The sequence below is a fragment of the Anser cygnoides genome, chromosome 5, assembly GCF_040182565.1.
Source record: "Anser cygnoides isolate HZ-2024a breed goose chromosome 5, Taihu_goose_T2T_genome, whole genome shotgun sequence".
NCBI classification, from domain to species: Eukaryota; Metazoa; Chordata; class Aves; order Anseriformes; family Anatidae; genus Anser; species Anser cygnoides.
In genome coordinates, this window is record NC_089877.1 from 48,059,322 (window position 1) to 48,081,671 (window position 22,350).

At 40.6% G+C, this 22,350-nt stretch overlaps 1 protein-coding gene and 1 long non-coding RNA gene across 5 annotated transcripts in view; one reads left to right on the forward strand and one right to left on the reverse strand.

Annotated features, from left to right (window-relative positions):
* LOC125183537 (uncharacterized) overlaps positions 1 to 4,282 on the forward strand; it is a 30,449-nt gene extending 26,167 nt beyond the window's left edge. Inside the window, exon 3 of the long non-coding RNA XR_007165713.2 lies at positions 4,156 to 4,282. This is a non-coding gene — a long non-coding RNA (uncharacterized lncRNA). The remainder of the gene's footprint in view (positions 1 to 4,155) is intronic.
* A 10,518-nt stretch (positions 4,283 to 14,800) lies between these two features.
* The window catches only part of KCNK10 (potassium two pore domain channel subfamily K member 10), a 69,635-nt gene continuing 62,085 nt past the window's right edge, over positions 14,801 to 22,350 (reverse strand). For all 4 annotated transcript variants that reach the window (XM_013182599.3, XM_048070369.2, XM_066998233.1 and 1 more), the window contains 2 exons: positions 22,161 to 22,303; positions 14,801 to 20,152 (listed from right to left, as the gene is read on the reverse strand). In XM_013182599.3, coding sequence (XP_013038053.1) covers positions 19,529 to 20,152; positions 22,161 to 22,303 — 767 coding nt within the window. In that variant the 3' untranslated portion in view covers positions 14,801 to 19,528. The remainder of the gene's footprint in view (positions 20,153 to 22,160; positions 22,304 to 22,350) is intronic.

Sequence of the window (22,350 nt, forward strand, 5' to 3'; positions counted from 1 at the left end):
TTGTGAATTAAAAGGATGATGACTGTCAGCAGCACAATGCTTTTTATTCACCAGGATGCCCACGGGTGCAGCAGGGCAGTACTCCCTCTGCTTCTAACCCCAGCAGGGTCTCTATCTGCACACAAACAGCCCTCAGCCTCCGTGAGTCTGGTGATCAGTGACCTTCCCTAGGAGCAGGTGGCAGCTCTCCCTGGCCACACTTCATGCAGCACCAGGCACTGCAATTAGCTGTGTAATTAGGAGTCAAGAGCAGAACATAGGTTGTGGAGATGGTTTGGAAGCCTGAGGCAAAAGGCTTTTGTCCATCAGCTGGTGGGCTAAATCATTTAGAAATCCCTAAATAAGTGATGCTGAGCTCTAGCTGGGCTTCAGATGATCAGAGAAGGAATTTCATCTCAGTCTCATCCAAGAAAACAAACAATAAAGAAAAGGGAGGTAATAAGTTCCCAGTGGCTTCTTTTAAGAGGAGTATATCATGAATAGCATTAAATAACATCAAAAGATTGTGTATAAAAATCCACATAAACTGAAATGCGTTGAGTAGAGATTTTCCTCTGATAACAGGGGAGTGGAAGAGCTATGTTAAAAGGAGATAAGTACTGTAAAAGGTAAGACCCAAGGAACAATGACTTTGTTGCTGCATTTCTGATTAGACAATGGCTGCAGCTTTCCCTGCACTGAAAAGAGAGGTGCTTTTTACTGATCAGAAGAGCCTCCAATATCCTCTTCCTCCTCATCGTGGGAGTCATGAGGACATGGCTTGGAAAGGGCAGGAGAGGGCCTGCAGTGGAAAGGAGCTGCCCCAGCAGGAAGAGGCAGAGGAGGAACACGGAGCAGGCATGGCATGGCAGGAGGCGTAGCAGCCACCCAGGACCGCCCTCGCCAAGGGCTGGCAATAAAGCCCAGAGCCACCCCAGCACATGCAAGGGCATGTTCATGCAGAAATGATCATCTCAACTTGGTGAGCAGATTCTCCTTCCCTGCCATCTGCTAGTTGTGTATTTACTGTACAGTGAAGACTGAAATGTATTAGAATAAGCAAAAGCTCAAACCATATGGTTTCCAATGGATCTTTGAATTATCTGCAGGCTCATCAGGAATCACTCAACCATTAGCTGATCACTGAGACCTCAAGGAGGCAGTGACACTTCTGCAGGGCTGATTTCATCTCTATCCTCTTCCTGTGGGTCCCCCGAGCTTAGAAAGAAGCCAGCATTTATTCCTTCAGCACTGAGGAATCTCACACTTCAGAGCCACAGCTAATCACTGCCGTGGAGCAGAGGGAGTACCAGCCAGCCGCATACAGCACTAGGCAATGGAAGGCAGGGCAGCCATGTCATTTCACTGTTTGCCTAAAATTACTTTACCACACAGCATCCAGCATGTACAATAGCATTACCACAAAGGACAGGTGGTCCCAGGTGGAATGGCAAAGTCTGTGTTCACATGGGTGAGCTCATCCCATCCCCTGCCTTCTGGCTTCTTACTACCTTCAGACTTCATTTTCTGGATACTTTGGGCCCCATGAGAGACAGTCAGTACCAGCCAGGCACGGTGACAGTACATCCCTCAGGAGGAAACAGCACAAGCCCTTTTTGAAGTTAAACCTCAGTAAAAATGTATGAAGTCCCAAGAAGAGAGCGAGACAGGAAGCCTCATGGGTGTAGCTGAAAGAGACAGATGTGAATACCTTTAACTACATATTGGAGTTTGGCTCCTCTCATTAACCAAAGGTCTTTGCTGCCTTTATACCTGCTTTGGAGACGATAGAAATGAGTTATTGTTGTCAACCGCTCTGTAGCTGGCAGGAATCCACATTAATCACCCTACAGTGCCTGCTGATGATCTCAGAAGAAAGGGCAATGAATAGACATCACACTTTGAACTAGTGTGACAGTTAGCAGCCATCTGTAAATTGATGCAGATAACTTCAGAAGACTATGGCTGGCTAACATGAACGTGGTAAGCAACACATAAAATGGGAAAAAAAAATGTAATCAATAATTCAGGAGATTTTCTGAATGAGATATTGTATGATGCAGTGTTCTCCAGACCCTCAGATATCACCTATTCTCTTTCTGCTCACAGCTCACTGAAGCAAGTTAAACATCCTTTGCTCTCCTTTGATGCGTATATAAACAGAATCTCATTGCAGCAGCATGGCAGAATAACATTTATTGTTGATACTGAACATGAATAGCCCTATTTTATTTATCTATTGCCATTGGAAAGGGTCCTCAGAGAGACATTGCCATATCAAAATGAAGCCCCCATTGTTATCTAAGAAACAACACCATGCACTTTTACTGGTATGTAAATCCAGCGGTGTCATTTTGGATTTATAATGACAGAGTACAGGAGATAATTTTTACACACTACTCCAGGACCTCACTTCCTGAAAAAGAAGAAAATTCCTTTCAAATATTTCACTCTAAAGGTAGCAATGCCTATCAGTTTCCTTGCTTCTTCCCCAGTCTTTATCTGTTAACCCCATTGAAATATTTTGAGAAACAATTAAAAATCCTTATTTAATTTCCAGTCCAATGACTGCAGGACATGTTCTAGCCTATGCTATGCAATAACATTCCCTCTTCCCAATTTTAATTAATCTGACTGACATCTGCTGTGGTCCTCCTTTAGCCTTGATGCCCATCTTTGTCTCTGCATGTTTCAGTTCATTGGCAGTAAAATGTGTTGAGTCAAAAGACACTGCAACTGGAGTCCTGTCAAAAGCAGCAGAGATAATGCACAGATACTAGAGGTCCCAGCTTCGCTGCCAAATCCCTGCAGGTTTGGTGAGCTGTTAGTCACACCAGGCACGAGAAAGTGTCTGAAAAATCCTGTCTCTTCAGATGCTTAGATATCCTGCTTTGGGTTTCCAAGGGAGACCTCACTGCACTAGTAAGATACGTAGAGGTGAAGATTCATCTAGAATCAGATGCCTCTGCCATTATTATCCCCCCCCCACAAAACAGAGTGTTGGATATATATATTGAGGATATTACTGATTACAGAGCTAATCTCAGTTGTGGGATATACCTGGAAGAAATTTTATCTATTTCCCAGAAAAGAAATATCCTTGTCTCCAGACTCAGTTTTCTAGAATGGGGCTCTTTCAACTGCTGCTTTTGTATGGTATAAATTAAATATTTTCTGAGTCAGCAAGTGAGAGCATAATTCTTTGACCTAAGAAGAAAGGCTCTATTAGGCAGGAAGGAGATACAGATCCCCGCTCCAAACCAGTCCGATTCCTGTCAAGTGTCACACTGACTCTGCCATGCTCAGTTTTCAGCTGAGCATAAAAATGCAGCACATAAAGAGGTCTTTGAACATGCTGCTTCCATGTCTTTACAACTTACGGATCTACTAAATCAGAATATTTTCAGATGGAATTGAAGAGTGAATTCCCATTTCTCAGTTCCTCTTTGCTCATACACATCCACAAATCCCTAAATTAAGCTTAAGAAACTTACACAAGTAAAATTCCAAAGAGATTTACTCCTGTGCTTCCTTTGCATTGTTCATAAATGATTGCTATGCCCGTTGGTAATACTATGCCAAAACCATTTCCTCAGTTTGAAATTGAGCCAAACATTTACTGTATATAATTTTTGAACTGGAACATAAATCAGAACTCTTCTGTAGAGCCTTCTGTTCCATGATTAATAGTCTACTGGATACAGAAATAAAGGTTTTCAAAACAATCTGTTGGAGCTGTGCAACAATGAGATTCTCTTTCCATTCCAAGTCCTTAAGTTACAATACCTGTAAGAGACCTTGAAAAGTTACGTGACGAGCCTTACATTTTTCTCCTTGCAATTTTACATGTGATGTGTGACATACTCTATCCTCTTCATCGTAAAGAACAAGATTTTTGCACCTAGAAAGGACTGAATTGATGCATACATGACTTGTTCTCAAAGGCAGCTGATAAACTTTAGGCTGACAGTGGGGTACTACTCTGACAAGTTGCTATGTAAGACTGGTAATTGAAGTTGACCACTTTGTGATGTGTTACAAAGTCATGGAAAAAAAAAAAAAAGCAATATTGAAAGTAAATGTATTCTGCTACTTATTCTTGTTAACCTAGTACAATCAATGTAGCCAAGTAAGAGGGAATTAGCTTTTTTTTTTTTTTCCTCTGTATTTTCCTAGAACCTCACTGAAGTGAATGGAGTGGCTCATCACAGGAGTTCTGTCTGGAAGAGGTCACAGCCTCCTTGAAAGCTGAAAGAGCTTTAAAAAACAGACCTTCACTTCAGCTACTGAAGTAAGAATGTTGAAGGACTCCAAGTGGTGCTCAAGATCAAGGACCTTAGAATCACAGTATGCAAGAATCATGTAAACACAGTAGCTTTGACATAGTCAGAGGATGAATTGAGCTATCTTTTTGGTGATTAAGAAAAAAATACAAGAAAAGCACACAACAACAACAACAAGCTAATCAACACCCATAAAGCATGAGATGCTGCATTACTTTAAGTTTTTACTGCAGATTACAGAAGTGCAAACTAAATCTAGCTCTCACTGAGATCATAGATCTGTGATTGGAATTTATTTGGAGGAGAAAGATGCCTTCTACAGGACCTCAGTGCATTTTTTTCTTCCTTTGTAAAACAAAACAGCACATTAAGTCTATCTGAGCTTATCAAGTAACTACAATAAAGCTAGAATAAGAAAAGGAGACTGCTGCTCAAAGTAAAGTTAATGGCATAAGGGTGTGTGTTCATAAAGGACTTCTCTAGGATGGATGGATATGGCTAGGTTTAGCTGATAGGAGGGGTCTTCAGGAGAGAGAAAAACAGCTGTGAATATCAAGCTTAGAGGGAGCTGTACTGCCCAGACAGCTCTAAAATATGTATAAAAGGACAGCATGGGAGACAAACATGACAATCCCCCCTTCCTGCAGGATTGTTCCGTAAGCATTTGCTCAGTGCAGGAGAGCAGCAGCAGAAGAGATAATGGAGTGCACCAAAGTGCCCTCTCCCCAGCTCCACCAGTTACTGGCCAGACTGACTGGGGAGGGCACTTCTCATCCCATGCTGTAATCCTCTCTCCTGCCAGGAGCTCATGTTCTTATCCAGTTGCCAGGGCAACTGTCCATCAGAATCAAGGAGAAAAGCCCCTCTGTTTTGCACCAAAACCAATTAATCACTCAGCTTCTAGGCGTCACGTTCACCAGATGGCACAAGGTGAAGAGAATTTTCACTCTGTGTTGGTAACATATGATATGTGCAAAAATATACATATAAAAAAAATAATAAAAAACAAATTTAAAAAGTACTGCAAAATGTATTGCCCGTGGCAGGGAGACAAAGTGCTGGCAAAAAATACATAAATAAATAAATAAACAGAAATCAAAGAAACTGGACACTCATGTAGTAGGACTCTCTGGAGAAGGTTCCTATTTCAGGACCTCTCTGGCCATCTGCTCAGTTCACCTACTCAGTTGCTTCTGTTACTTCATCAGTTCTAACAGCCCTTGTGGAACACAAAGGGATAGATATGAAAAGATGGAAGTTGTAACAGAGGTGAAGGCAGAACTTAAAGAAATGTGAGAGCTCAGTGCATTGACCATGTCAAAGGGAGTTCAACAAGCAGTCCCAAAACTGAGACATGATTTCCACCCTTGATCAAAGAGCAATTCAAAAATCTGAGAACCTGTGGAATACTGGGGAAAAAAAATAAAGAAAGAAAAAGAAAAAAAAAAAACCATGACGCTTTTTAATTGCAAGGTCAAAAATAAAGTTCTGGTTGAAAAGAAAGGAGCACAAACTGCAATTCCTTAAGCTGATCATTGTATATTAATGTAGATGCTCACTTCAATGTCCTTCTAAAAATGTGAAACTTCATGACTTCCTGAATACTTCAAGTGGAAAGTTGCCCTTTATTTTCTTTCACCAAGCTTTTGATTAACTAGCAAACATGATGGGTCTGTGTAGCATTCTATTAATACACACACTAGGTACTGCATATGAAATCTAAAATACTGTATATAAATTCAAATTGAACTTCATGTAGGCAGCATTTTCTGATACATCCATGGTCTTATCTATGTATGTTTCACTTTTCCCAACCCCAAATATGCAATACAGCCAGGGAACAGAAAGGCTGGATATTCACAACACATCACTGAAAGTTCACTGTCATTCAAGGGAAGTATTTGCATTGCGCTACATTTTTTGAAGTGCTAGAGCACAGCACTTTGTATTAACTGGCAATGCTGCCTTTCCTTCTTGCAGCTGGATCACTGTCTTCAGGCACTAATGTTCTCCTTGTCCCGCTGCTCCAGCATGCGCAGGCATTTTTTGCCTGAAGTTCTGGGAACTTGGGAAAAAGAACTTCGGGACAAATGCAAGTAACTTGCTTTGGCACATAAAAGGGTGGTGCTATAATATCTTACATTTTTGATGCCTAACCCTAAAATTAACTTCTGTTATAGAACAAAGGAAAGGGTAAGTCTCAAGTCTTATCCCTCAAGCATTTTGCTCAAAATTTCATGAAAACACTTGTGCCCTTTCAGGATGAGATATGGAGACCTCTCTCCTTCCTTCCTTACTGATGAAAGGTGCCCAGATTCAAGGAACGGAAGAAAACTTACTCTTAGAAGCTGGAAAAGATTGTATTGGAATTATTCTTCCTCTCCTTAAGGAGGAGAGGGAGCTACTCCAAGGAGGTGCAGGACTTCAGGTGAATTCCCTCTTCTGACAGTGAAGGGAAGCAGCCCCCAGCTTAACAGCATAAACAGTTCCAGTGAATACAAGAACATGCTTCCCCACATGCCCTTCTCTAGCTCAAACACGCTTTGAGTTATTTTTGTATAGGGAAGTACCATTTCTAAGAAAACAAAGCATGTGAGCCCCTCAGTTGCCAGACTGCCGGAAAGCCTATTGCCCCAGCCGCCCTCCCGAGACATGCAAGATAACCACCTGCAAGCAGAGAGAATGACTGAACCTGGATCACCCACTTCCAGAGGGAATCTTGTTATGCTACTATGTGAAAAATGTAGGGAGAAAATGGAAAAGAAAGGAACATGGCTCAATCTTTACCAAATAAATTTTGAAGAGAGATGAATATTATTTCGGCTACAGTATGGTCTGAGGAATGAGCCACGGCCATGCGATAAGGAGGACTGTTGTCTTCAAAAGTTGCAGAAGGTACAAGAGGTGTCTTAGCTTAGGGAATTAAATGCCATGACAGAAAACTGGATTCTTTATGTCCACTAGGAAATGCTGAACAAGTCACAAAACCAGGATTATCAAAGGCAATGAGAATCTGTTTCACCCTCATTTTCTGAGCATTTACCTCTAGAGCCGATCAGCTGGATCCTTATAATTAATATAAGCTATGATCTCAAAGTTTGAATTGCACTTGGAGTAAAAACCTCTAAGTTCCTGACTTCTTAGACTGAACCCATAGCATTAATGGAGAGATGCTCTTTCTGCTGCATCCTCCCCTCTGTTAGAGCGGAGTACCACCCCTGCCTTACCTCTTTGTAGCACCAAGAAAGAGCAGGTCATACTTGTAAATCATTCCAGATATTCTTGTGATTAGTGATATCAAGAAGCCCATGAGAAAACAGCAATCTACGCAGCATGGCTGGGACAGTTCGTAGTAAATAAGGCCAGGGTTTATACAAGAAGGAACAAGAAGGAAAAGGTAAAAATACACAACTGAGCACAGTACAGAACAGATTAAATAAGACAGAAACCCCATGACAAATAAGTGGTGACATGAATTAAAGACCGTCTCATAAAGCAGACATAAAAACAATTAAGGTGTATGGACAATCTTAATTCTGGCATTTCCTAGTGTTGTGACTGCCTGACTATAAATGCTACAAAAATTTAAAAAACAAGAACAGTACATGGCATGCTATCAGAGTTTAATCTAGCAGTTCACTTGTGGGAAATATTGCGTCAGTAAGAAAGTCATGGTTTAATCAAAAGGGGAAGACCAGCCTGCTATTAGAACACATAGTAAGCAGTCAGGGTTGAAACCCTGATTCTGAAACAGATTTCTCTCTAACCTCAGATAGTTCGTTTCCCCATGCTACAAAGTAGGAGCAATGATATTTCCTAGGTAATTGTGACAAGGATTCAATTTTTACTTTCTGGCATGTGAGAGCTGGCAATGAAGTTCTCCACTGAAAGAAATAAATATTTTAAAATTAGATAAATCTTAATTATCATGTCGCATACTGCTACATTTTACCTTATACTTCCCATTTTCCAGTCTTCATAGTGCTTCATAGAAATTCTGTGACTATTGAAATGCAATCTAGTACATTAAATATGAGACTGAAAAAAAGTACTCAAGGAAGAAAACATCCTCTGCCCAGAAATGAAGTTAATAATCAACTAGAATTTTCTATGCTACAAAAGTAATTTAAATTATTAAGTTTTAACATGTTCTCAATTTAGTGTTGGCTGCTCAGATAAAAATTGGATCGCTACATCAAACTTCTGTTGTGAAATGACTAAGTTTCCCAACACTACCTTGACCTTTTCAGTGATTTTGTCAAATGCAAAGCAGGCTTCAGTACTGCTGGGATTTGGGTGTACAAAAGGAAAGGAGTATCTGTCTCCTCCTTGAACCATACGTGCCTCCTACTGGCTGAACTTTGACTCTCATTTCGGTTGACAAAACAAATTCAGTTGAATAATACATTGGCTTATTTCACCTGGAAGTAAAGAGAAGGAAGTGTGCTGTTTCACTTCGTAAGCCAAAATATTTTGTTAGAAGTAAGAAATGAACTCTACCCCAGAGGTAGAGTTTTCACTTTCAAGTTCATTTTAAATCGAAATGTGACATTTTGCTCTAGGTCAAAAAGATATTTCATTTAAATTTGGTTGTAGCTTTTTTGTTTGTTTGTTTTGTTTAGTTTTTGTTTTTTAGTTTCACTGAGAAGAAAACATTTTATTTTGGCTTGGCCCCCAAATTACTTCTTTGACTTCTAGGCTTTACCTTTGAACTGAAAGATCAGTAATTCTGAGCTCTAGTTTTACCAAGATTTCATCTCTTTTCCAGCCTGTTGTTAGCCCAGTGACTGAGGCTTCCCACAGTATTTTGCTAGCCTTACACAATTTTTGTAACTAATGCTTCATTGAAAACCATATTTAAAGTCTGGTCCAAGCATGGTACTCCTTAATCTAATCCATTCCCATTATCCTTTCCTAAAATGAAGAAAAACAAAGCATCCTTATTCTTTAGCAGAGTTTGTCTCTCTGTAAAATTATTCCTAGTAACTGTCAGGAAATAATGGAATTATTGTTATAATGAAAATGAACTCGTAAGACTTTGGTCTTTAAAATACTCAGAAACAAAGCGACTATTTATGGCCTCTAAATGGAACGGAGATGCCAATGAAGAAAGTCTGCTAACACAGTAGAAGAAGAAACCCCACATGTCTCCATTGCAGTGTTTCTTATTTAATGGTTAGCATTGCAATGTCCCAACATCCACCTATTTCAACACCAATAGCGTGTTCAGTCTTTGCCTAGCCAAGGACACTGACCGACCTGAGTTTATTGCTTAAAAGGGTGACATTTCAACCAACATTTTCTGACCTTCATGGATACACTCAAGATACATATTGATTGTGACACAAGCTATTAATGATCTCATTAATAGACATGAAAACCTTCTCCAAAGAGCATACAGCTTCTCTCTACATGCTTGTTTTATTTTCCAAAGCTCTCAGGGCTGTCAAAGCTCCTTTTCTGTTTCCGTAAGTATCTGCAGAGCTTCTTTAATTTCTTAGTACAAACTGACCAGTAAACTGATGAAGTAACTAAGAAATACCAGCACATACATCCTTCTTATCAAGCCACAGCACCCTTCTTATCAAGCTTCTTATCTAGCATTTTTGCACATACAACACTGTTTCTTTAAAACTTCTTTCAGCACCTGAGGGAAACCCCAACATACTGATTTTCCCGTAATCTGAATGCTTGCTGGGAATTTACTGTACACATTAATAACAAATAAGTCTATCTAGATCCATGCAGTGGCTGATACAGTCATTGCTCAAAATTAAACAGCCTCAGTATTGTGAATACAATGGCCATTGTCATATTTATAGAAAATACCTCAATTCTCTTGGCCTTCATAGCTCCCCTTCACACACCAAAACTTTACCTCAGCAATTGCACTGCAGAGAACTTAGATTAAGTTTTCTACAGGAGTACCCCTTGCTAATTGTGTTAATGAGGAGCAGATGAGCAGGAATAGGAAACCAATGATAGGCAAGAGAAATTGCCAAGTACAGTCTGAACCTATTTCACTGTTGCAGTAAATTGGCTTGTTTGGGAACTGCCAAATAAGAACTGGTGAGATCAGACTGCTTCATGCAGAACTTGCAAGTGTGTATGGCTAAGTTATTAGCACTCAGTGTATGTAAACTATTCATTTACATCTCTCATAAAGGTGTGAAAGGTAAAACAACTTCAAGCTATGTGTATTCATGGAATGTGTATTTGCAGGGCCAGAAAGTAAGAAGTTTATTTGCCAGTTCGTTTTGAGACGAGTCTAGACTTCAGGGGGATTCTTCCTCTTTTCTTCCCCATGAAAAATCCAGTTGTAACCCCTCCCTCAAACAAGACAGTGCTGTTTGCTACGAGTCTTTTTCAGCAGGCAGCTGTGCAGAAAGGATTCAAGGGAAAAGGGTGACAACTGCAGCCAAGAGAATGGTTTTTGTTATTGTTTTAATCCAAAAATGCACGTTGCTTTTATCTAAGCTAGCTACATCAGAATGAGAATTGGAAATAAAACAGTGTAATTGGCTTCCCAGCACAGCATGCATCCCCCTCAAGGTGGACCTGCTCTAGGCTGAAGAGTTGAGTAGGCTGGTGTCTTTGAGACCCCTGGAGTTGGAGGATTAAACACTTCAGTTTAAATAAGACAGCACAACATGCACATTTCTGCAGCTACTGCTCACTGTAAATCTTGTTGTTACTCAGGTAGCGTTTACTTCACTTGTAAGAAAGCACGCAGACATCATTTGCTTGTGCTTAATCCCTCAAAAGGCTGCTGCTGTACTCACGCTGCGGAGGAGCATTGCTGAGCCTGGCTCCAACCTCTGGCACTCTTCAACAGATGTGGCAACAGTTCCAGGACCTCTCGTTTTCCCTGCTGTGACATCAAAAGTCACCCCCAGGTCTGTAATGTGACAGCACAAAACACGACCTCTTTATGTTCTAGTCGATCTTTAGTGATTCCTTGCAAAACAGGCCCAGTTTACATGCTTTTTTATTTCTTCTTCAGGCTTTGCATGCCCAGCTTGTGCTCTAGAACAGGCTGGGTACTCCCTGTCCCACAAACCCATGTAGGAAGAAGAGATTCACAGGCCAAGTTCTGCCCCCTCGGGGAATTTTCTTTCTCTGTTTCTGCCCAAATATTCACGCAATGGGAAGCAATTAATTTGCAGTTGTTAAATCTGTGCATATTGGCACAAGAGATTAATAGCAGCTAACTTTCTCCTTGCTGGATTAGTTCTGAAAGGTTAACAGGAGCAAAATGCAGTGTGCATGTCTTCATTTTCATCAGTGCTATCTGCAAAAGCATGAACACAGAAGTCCAGATTTATTCAGTGAGACAGTGGCTTAAAGGAAGAGGATTTGGTCTTTGGTATTGTTGTTTTTGTTTGTTTGCTTTTAGGAACTATACTCACGTTTTTCCTGCTTTTGGTTGAATGTGTAAGTTATTGGGCCACATCAAGAACTATTCAGATTTCTGCTATAAAATAGGACTAAGTTGCTCGTTTAACATCGGTTTTGTTTGGTTGTTTGTTTATTTGTTTACGTTGACTCTCATGACACCATCAAGGCGACACCATCAAGAAAAACACCAGCACATTGTGCCAGAAGGAAAGGAAGGGATGACTCAAAGGCACTCCTACAGGGGTGAAGTCTATAGTATTCTCTGTAGAAATGATCTAAAACTTCGTCAGAAAGCAGCTTGACACCTGCCAGCCCAAACACTGTGCTGTGCAATCTGTGAGGGATCTTCCTCTGTGCAATATTCAGATTTAGTATATTAGTTCTAAATTAATAATTTTAATATAACTGTAATGTAATCTTTATACCAGAAGGTAACAATTCATTTCAAAATAGCTGGTGTTATGCAAAACACCAGACTGCACTGAGAAAATCATGTTTCAGCAAGGATATTAGTGCAACATGTAGCATCCTGCATCCAGATTTTGAAGCGGAAAAAAAAGTATTTCACAACTGGTCACACATCCACCCTATTGTGTTTTGTTTGTTTGTTTGTTTGTTTGTTTGTTTCTCATTATCTTTCCCAATCACCTCTAGGAACAATTAGTGGATCAGCTGGATAGATAGATCAGCTTGCTGTTCAACTCTAAAAATGAAGCAGCCTTCTGCATATCCTAGGCAGTAGGTCACCAAGTCAGAGCAAACAGCTACTGCTAGGTAAGGTCATGCCCTGAAAATGGGAAATCAAGTGAACAACCAGGATGAGAATGTGCATAAACTAGAAAATGCAAATAACCACTTTTTCAAGAGTGATATAGAGTAGCTAAAGTAGGTCCAGTTAGCAGACACTAAAATAGGGGTGTGGGTTTTGGAGAAATAAATCTTGAGTTACACAATAAATGCACAAATAACAAGAACCAGTAAAGACTGTGTAGCATAGCAAGTATATAAAGAATAGCAAAATAATTAAAACAAAACAAAACAAAAACAACAACACAGGGGCTTTATGTCAAGGAAGGCTCAGCCATGAGGGGTCTCTACAGACTTTACACAGAAGTATCAACCATGCTTGCAGGAATCCTTTGTCACCTATGTTTGCTGACAACAGACCCACAGTTCAACAGGTTGCAGCATCTGTTGGTGCATCTGTTGGGAAACTGCAAAAGGTGAGATTAATCACAGCTCCTCCGCTCTTGATGGATGATAGGAAAAAAAAAATCAGAAAAAACCAACAACAACAGGAGAAGTGTTTTCATCATCTAGAAGGTCTTTGTTGCTTTTTTTCCATCTTAGTAAAACATTACATCATATAATAAAGACAATAGCAGCAAATTTATCAAGACGGTACAAGCACATTCTGCTTTGTACCCCGATAATGACATTTATGAAATTGTCCCTTTTCTGAAAATGCCTTTCTAAAGCACCATAAAATCTTACAGAGAGAGAAAAAGAAAGAGGGACAGAGACAAGAGAGTAGATAGAATATCTTTGTAAGTAGATTTATGATTGCTTATACTATGATTTGAAGTTGATCAGGAAAAAATAAATAGACTAGCATCCCACCAAAATGTTTCCCCAAATTTTAGAGAAAAATAAAATTCAAATGCAGGGTTGAAAATGACTAATCGTGGTTTCTCGGCCCAGTCCACAAGGTCTAGATCAATTTGTACTAGAAAAAAATGAGCCTAAAACTGCATTGGAACATTGGCCTTAACAAATTCAAATTGTTGCAAAGTTGTTATCCAGATACAAATCCTGCCTTTTTCTAATAATAGTTACTACATGACTCCAGGATCTGGAAAACTGCTAAATGGGAGGCTGAAGGCTGCTATGTTTGGCTTACATCTCACAATAGGCACTATAAACTTTCCTCTTTAAGCACCCAGTTCTCACAAGGAAAAAGAGTGTGTGGGTGGAACATATTTGGGAGACTAAAATATTCTCTTACACGCCACATATCACCTGCCTGTGATTTGCTCTCAAGGAGCTCAGCCAAGAAAAGCACATCCTAATTGTCTCAAAGGGGCACTTGCTAGAGAAATGCCCTCTTTCCTCTAAAGCAGTGTAGGTATCAGTGGCAAGATTTTGCTGAGACACAACCTGTCTGCAGATATGAGGGCGCACAGAAGTTCACGCTTACCTGCACAGAGTGGCAGGCATCACCACTGAATCTGTGTGCAAGAACTGGTTGCATGGGCTGCGTGAAGGGTGGGCACATGCACATGTTCGCATGGCACCTTTTTCAGTCGGTTCCTGAGTACTCACCAGCACTGTGGACAAGACCTGCCCTTAGATTGGGTGGTCCTGTGTGGAGCCAGGAGTTGGACTCGATGATCCTTGTGGGTCCTTTCCAACTTGGGATATTCTGTGCTTCTAGACTGACCTATTCAACCCAGCGTGATCCGGCTCCCAGAGTATGTGCTGGCTTCATCAGGACAACCCCAAATTAGCTTTTGCAAACTGCTTCTTTAGAGTGTTTGATTTCATCAGTGTGAGTCAACATGGTCTAACATCATTAGATACTTGAGTTGTGCTGGCAGGCAGGAACAATTATGCTCCAAATCAGCAATGGTATTAACAAGACTAACTGCTACTGGTAGGGAACAAGATGGGGACCTTGGGAAGAATTAGGCAACCTACAGGAACTTCCAAATCTGCATTTATGTGATGATATACTTCAGGCAACTAGTTTCATACATTAATCTACTAGCTTCTATTTGAGTTCCACAGATTTGTGTTGATTTGCATTTGTGTTTTCATTGATATTTTATTGCCTAGGGAACCATTTCTGAAGCTGGGCTTATTTGTATTTAGTATTGACGTAACGCCATCTCGGTAAGTGCAAATAGCACTTCAGTGCTCAAACAGCAGATCTTCGCCCTAAAAAGCTTAAAAGTAAGAAGCTAGCTCCTCTTTACTGCACTGACTTTGATGGGAGCAGATTTTGGTCTTAGATTAAAGAAACCACAGTTCAGAACAAACAGAGGTACGGAAAGGACTGAAGCAGTTCCCAGTCACCCTTTAAATTTGTCTGTTTAGCAGAAGATTTCTTGTTCCAGTTTAATATACAAGATTACATAAAGCTTGGTCTTTGCCTGTTATTTATTTTTAGTGGATGATGGGAAAAGTGAGACTAGCAGACATCATGCTACCTGACAACACAAGTAAGCCCCTGAGAAAACCAAAGCTGGCAAACAAACAAACAGCCCATGTACAGCATAAACAAACATTCTTCAGGAAAATACAGGTTTCTTAAGGACAGGATTTTTAACACCCTGAACTCACAGACATAATTTGTTTATCGTGGATTACAGAGAATTTTGCAGAAAGTCTCTGGCATCGCCCATTAATGGCTTTGGAAGAAGCAGACTTCTACTAGAGACATCATAAAGCCAGACAGCAAAAGCTCAGATGGTTTATAATTTCACAGCAACAACGAAAATCAGATTTTGTTAATATAAATCACTACTTTTTTATTTACTATTATTTCTAATAACGTGTTTATTAGAAATAATGTTCCCTGTAAAAAAAGGACAATGAAATTCACAGACTGCCACATGGATGAAGTTACAAACCTTTTCAAAACCACTCATGCAAAATCTGCACAAGCTCAGTGATGGTTAATGGTTCAGGAGGATCCCCAAAGGAGCATGCCAGAAGTCTCCCGCACAAGACAGGAGAGAGTGGGATTGCAGAGCTAAAAGCTGTAGGAAAACAGACAGCTGAGTCTTCCTCTATGTGTGAGGGCTGCGGCTACAGAAAATCCATGTTTCCTTTGTTCTTTCAGGTCCCAATTCCCATGTCAAGTCATGTTGTGCTCAGTGCAGGATCTGAGAGTTAAAGTCAATAAGTCACCATTTTGCCTGACTTTATTTTTAGGCTGCTGTGAAAGGTTGTAATTAAGTGCAAGGAGACTTGGATATGCTTCAGACTATCTTTTGCCAAAACTTGCAGTAACGGTTGAACAGCCTCACTAGAAATAACTTTTTTTTTTTTCTAAGTAATTTAAATGCCAAAGGGTGAGAATTTTAACTACCAAGACACTCGATGTTTGAACTGAGATCCTCTCCCAAACTGCTACATATAACTAAAACCCAGAGATGGCCTTTGCCAGGGGAGAAGCAATGTAGGACAATAAAATGTCATTTTAGTTTTCAGACATCACTGGATGCCACCGTACGCAATACACCCTTTGCACTTCCCACATTGAAATACAAATGGATGTGTATTGAGGTATTTAACAGGCGATCATATGGGAGAAAATATTTGCTCCACTAGCAGACTGGCAGCTTTCTCAGCAAGATTCATAGACACACAAATGAGGGTGAAGGGGGGAGCAGAATGAAAAAGGTTATTTTGCTTTCATGTAAAAGGTCATCCAATGCTCTGTTCTGTATCTCACTGGGAGTTTACTCAGCATCACCCTCTGTCCCTGAAACAATCATATCCCAAACCAGAAGTGGGTGAAGACACAGCCTGGTAAAATGTCAGCCAGGGACTCGTGCATGGGATGGGCAGGCAGAAACTAAAGCAAGCCACAGATGCCATCAGCTAGAATCTGGACAGGATGCAGACTGAGAACTCGGAAAATTTAGAGATGAATAATATGCCAGGACTGTATTGTCCTTCTACCACATCACAGCAAGCAGTTCTGAATTTGGCCACCAAATATTACATCCTCAGCCACTTTGTCCATGCTGACTTATTTTCTGTGATTTGCCCACTAACTCCCTGCTCTCGCAGACAAGGCCTACAAGAAAACTACTCTTGCTTTCCCTGCACAAATGCAGTGGCTATGACTAAGCCTTATTTTTCACAGAGAGGTAACGTATCTCACATATCCTTGCAGCTGTCTGTGCATCTGTGCAGACTTTTCCTTTACAGACAAGCATTTCTTGTGACAATAACTCAGCTGAGGAGCAAATCAAACTGCATGTATGATGTTGTTTTTGGCATTTGGTAACCATGGAGAATTGTTAGCACAATCTGCATGTACTGCAGGCTTTCAGGCTCAGGTGACTTGCTTTTGTGTGCCTGATCCTTATACAAGCAAAGTGCAATATGGTGTAACCAGGCAGTACTTTAATTCACGGGACCCCAGTCACACGTCTGAGCACTTCTGAACCTTGTCTGCAATTCAAATTCATACTCGAATTGTAGCTTTTGCTCCTAACTTCCTACTAGTCTACAGTAAAGCCCCAGATCTAAACAACAGAAAGCCTCACTACATCCGAGTGTACTTTATCCATCCTGGGTCCACAGAATGAGCGCAAAAGGCTTCACTGAATTTCCGAGACTTCAGAGGACTTGCTCACGTGTGGCACTGGAGGCCCTACTTCATCCCATGCCTGCCCAAAACCAGGACTGACAGGAGGGCTTGAGGACTCCTGTGTTGAACAGAACTGCTTCCCCCGGTCCCTGCCTGCAGTCTGAGCAGGATGGGGTCTGAGGGTGGCTGCAAGCTGCTGTCCATGTCATGGTGTGGCCCCGAAGCCTCCAGCAGCAAGGGCAGCTATGGAGTCAGCTGAAACCTTCCCTGGGGACGAGGCTCACCATCCTGCCTCCAGTATGCCAAAGCCAGCAGACAGCCCTGAGCTTTTAGAGATTCATTGGTGACCTAAGCAGAATGCAATTTCTGTAGGCCCTTATTGAGTTAAAGTAATCCCAAATGACCTGAAATTTTTCAAACTTTGTTTTTTCATCCTTAATTTTCAGACAGATAAAGGAATTAGAAAGATGATGTGATACTTCAAGTGAAGTGAATCAGCAGACAGAACATACCAAGAACTTTTCCTCTTCTGCGCTAGTGATATTTGGCTTGCTCCTGCAAATGGTGCAGAGTCAATTAGATATGCAAATATGGATACTAAAAATTTGCATTTTCATTGCCATGTTTCTATTCATAGCCTTGGCAATCATATTCTGGTGACCAGTTATATTTTGAGTTGGTTCGTTGTGCATGAAATCTAAGAAACTATCACAGAAAATGGAGCATGCATTTCTGTGTATGCAGATATGGGCATGCAATTCCAAAAGTCTGTGCCCATATGGCCTGTGAGTGTCTGTACGTTTGACTAGCTTATAGGACTCGGTATGTCTCTGCCATCTACATCCATGCTTACTTTACCTATACGCCTACAGCTTGAATTGCAAGACTATTTAAGAGTTGGAGAAGGCGCAGGGGAGGCATTGCTGGTGCAATCATGTATTTCATTTCCGGCATGCAAAATCTTCTATCTGCAATGGCAAACAGTAGCCTGCAGGCTGAGACTACCAAAACTAAGTGTTTTTCATAATTCCTATTAATTATTTTGCAGCCTTTTCTTTGAATATTTACTATGAAGTCTAGGGAAATTTGTGTGTCTTATATCCATATACGACCAGACACCACAAATGATTTTTTTAAAATGCCTACAGTTTGGTTACATTTCACTTTAGTCTGGAAATGCAGAGAGCTCATGTTTAGATTTATCAAGAAAAGAGATAGCAAATGCCAAACAAAGATAATACCTGAAAAGGAAATTAAAACAAATAATTCAAAATACTTATTTAAAAAGTTACAAAATATGACAGCATTAATGGCACTTAAAGCTATAAGCACTTAAAAGATTACCACCATATTTTTCTCAACTTCTTTTCCTAAATTTCTTTTCTCTCTTTTTTTTTTTTTTTTTTTTTTTTTTTAATTTGAGATTATGACTGCAGCTCGTGCCTAGACCCAAACCCAGCAAAAGGGGCATAGAGCCCTGAGATTCTATGGTTGCCCTGGCCCTCATTTGAATAATGTATATGCTCTTATTTCTATTTTTAAAAATTCAAATTCAGCTACAGAGAACAGCAGTATGCTGACATGCAAAAGCTATAGCTTTCCTTCTGCCTTCGTAGTCTTACAGCATTAAAATTGAAAGATTTTTCAGTGGTAGAAAGTGTGAATGAGAAATTCTTTTAAAAAACTGTTGGCCCACTGTTTTATACACCTAGTCAAATATTAAATTAATGTTTCTCTTCTTTTAAACAACATAGCACTAGATGTTGCATTTTCTTCATATGCGCTTTCTTGCTGTGAGTTTACATTGAATATTTCCTACAAGAGAATAAAATCCATTTGTTTCTTTTCTTTTTTCTTTTTTTTTTCTTTTTCTTTTTCCACTGGTTAAGATAAATACCCACAGAGTTTTTTTCTTTTTTTTAATGAAAAGAGCAATCCGACCCTTAAATATGTCTCTGTTGATTTTTCAAACCAGCATCCAGCTGGTGGCTGTGTCCACTGACATTCGTTTGGAGTTTAGAAAGATAATGCATCTGGTTCAAAAATGGAAAAAAAAATCTAGCTTGGATCACGTGCCAAAACATAAACTAAGCCTTACTGAAAGTTTCTAGTTCACTCCAATAATTTCTCCTCTTTTTAATCACCAGGGGAAGGCTTAATGAATACATACTCCATTACAAAGATACACTCCTTTTTGTTGCTTTCAAAGGCTCCTCTTACATAGCTGCCTTTTGTCTAATGTTATGCCATGGTCATATCACTCTGGTGGTATCGCCGTGGTTCAGTCTCTTCCTTTGCGTTTTGCCCTGGTAATCTTATACAGGCTGAAATTTCCATGTGCGTAGTTTTCTGTTGCCATTCTGCAGTGCTGTGTTCCTGACTTGTTTTGGCAGAGCAAGCTTGAGTCTTTATGGCACAGTGAAATATTCTTCGATGCTATATAATTCAGACTGAATAAGGAGTCTGTATAAGGCACGTGTCTCAATATATATATGTATATAAAACACTAACATTGTTAATTCAAGTCAAGCATCTTTTACATTTAATTTCTGTCTTCAAGTAATGCTTTGTTTTCATGTTCCCTTTCTTTGGTTTCAGTGGGGATCACTCCATTCTCCAGGTCCGAGTGCTGCTGGATGCAGTTGGTCAGGACTGCAGTGCTAGAAGAGTTTTCAGAATTACACATCTTCTCTGTCTCCTCTTCCTTTTTTTCTTCGTCCAAGGAGTAGTTTCGGAAGGTCTCATAAATTTTACGCACATCCTCAGGGATGGTCTTTTTGAGGTCTTTGTTTTTCCTTTTGGTCATCTTAGCAGATGATCCAAACTTGTTAATGATGTTGTCCTCAGATGCCCCCTGCCCGTGCTTGTTGAGCTGATCTGACCCTTTAAGGCGCAGGTTATTAGGCCTGTTGTTGATGCTTTCCTGAGATGAGGCCTTGAAGCGTCCCGTTTCCAAGGCAGTAAAGACAGAGCGCTTCTCTGGAGACAGCATGTCTAAGGAGTGGGCTCTCTGGTCCAGGCCCAGGCGCCTGCGCTCCATGCTCCGGATGGTGGCAGCCCTCTGAAGTTTGTCGTGGATCTCCACGCTGAGCCGCCGCCGTGTCTCTCTGAACTCTGCTGTCACGTTTGCTTTCCACTCAGCTGCGTGGGCTTTTATTTCTCCAACCTTTACAACAAGAAGAATAAATTAATAAAAATGAAAATAAAGAAAGAAAGAACACACACAAAATGAAGTGACGTGTTCCTACAGAATAGTAGCATAACCATTGTCTGGCATAGATTTGGAGAGGAGTCCCAGGTCCAAAGCATACATCTGGGCCAAACTTCAGCAGCGAAGTGTTTATACTCAGGAAGGGTCTAAAGATACCAACACGTGACTAGTACATGACTTATGTGGCATATCACTGGGGTACCTGTTTCACTTCTTGCCACCCCACAGATTTTATAGCTGTGTTCCGTGGCAGCAGGCCTTCATGCTAATCCCTCCATGATTAAGAACAAAATTCATGACTTAAAATATCAGCAGTAGACAGTCAGGAGGGGGCAAAATTATTCACATATTATATACTAATATGTCTCAGAGCAACACAGCAAACAGTGTGTAGCAATACAGCAATGTATTTTTCTGTATTGTTCATGGGCAGAGCTGTTCAGTCCCATTGAATGTTCAACTCAGTGCCACAAAGCAATTAATGTTGGGAATACCTATTAAGTAACTTCAAATACTCCAAAAACCTGCTGATGCATCCAGTCTAGGGTCCCTTCTCCAGGTCAGCTCTAGCTGTCTTTAATGGAGGTGCCCATTGCCTAACTGTCCAAATAACACCCCCACAATCCAGCAATAAGCAAGTTGCTTCCTGAAGGAGGAGTTTTCAAAACACATCAACATTCTGTGTGGGCACCACGAGGATGTCCTTAAATGTCTCACTGTTCTGTTTTCTTTTACTCCTTTGCACCTGAGAGAACAATAACAACTAAGAATAAAGCACTGACATGGCTGCTGAACAAATATTTCTTCTTTAAAGACAAAAAAAAAAGACATGACCAAGCAATATCTCGGTCAACACAGGCCTTTTCTAAAGCTCATCTAAAGGAGAACAGATTCAGGAGTGCAATGTTTGCAGCAGCCCACCAAGGTCAATGGTTTCCTTGGGCTGCTGGGGCCAGAACTCCATTTCTGCATCCAGTGGTCCAGGTGAACAGATGTCCTCCTAGAACTGGATTACCTGTGGTAGCAGGCATCTCACATCCACCATGAGAGCTCAAATTCCCACCTATGGGTGCCATAGCCAAGTGCTGTCTTGCTACTGAGCAGCCTGACAGCAAATGCTCTCCCCTTTTATTTGTGGAGCTGCACTGGGCCTCAGGTGGGTCAGCTGCCTTCATAAACTATAAACAGCACTGCCTCTGTCAAATTTTGGTTATTCCTTCTCTTTAGTTGACCCTTGCAGGTCAGCTTTGCTAGGAATGCAGGAGGAGATTGCATTAAAAATTGAAATTATATTAACTTCCTCCACAGCAGGCTTCAGCTTCAGAGCTACAGCAATTACCTTTCATTTTCCACTCTTATTCTGAGCACTAGCAATATTGTCTTTGAACCATGGAGGGCATGTTCTGAGTGTATTTAATCATGTTTTCCCTGATGCTGCCTACTCAATTTCTTCAAACTTTAAAAATACGGGGGCCTAAATCTAAACCCTTACTCAGAACCATATTCTTTGACATAGGGAAAGGTGGGGAAACGCAGTGTTGAAGCCTGATTTAAAGGCAGATTATTGTTTAATAAGGAACAGAGCCAACTAATGTCTTAAAAATCCATGCACCTCTAATTTTGAAGAAAGAGCACTTGAAATTTTTATGACAGTTTTCAAGCTTGCTTCAGAGTGAAGGCCAGCCTCGCTTATTTCATAATTGCAATCCTACTGGTGTGTTCTGTGTATTCAATAGTACTGATAGAGGTGAAACAACATAGGTTTGCTTCAATTGCTTTTTTCTACCCTTTGTGAAAAAGGTAAAGATCAGAGCTAACAGGATAGCGAAGACAGCCAGTGGAGTAAACCATGGGCAATACTGTGCATTGGTCAAGCAGAGGAGCATCCTTCATTAGATAAGCAGGAATCAGGCACTTAAAGCTCTCTTATAAAATGAAAAACCAATGAGATATTATGTCATACCTCTTCTTTTGTCTTCTTGGACAGGACTCTTAACCAGTCTCCAATCATACTCAGGACAGCAGCAAAATAGGCAAGGCCAACAAGGATCCAGAACCACACTAAGGGTTTATACCACTCCCGGTAATGGATGTCAGCATTTCCTCCTGCAATAAGCATATACTTATGCTTAGGAAGCATGAGATGCTAAAAT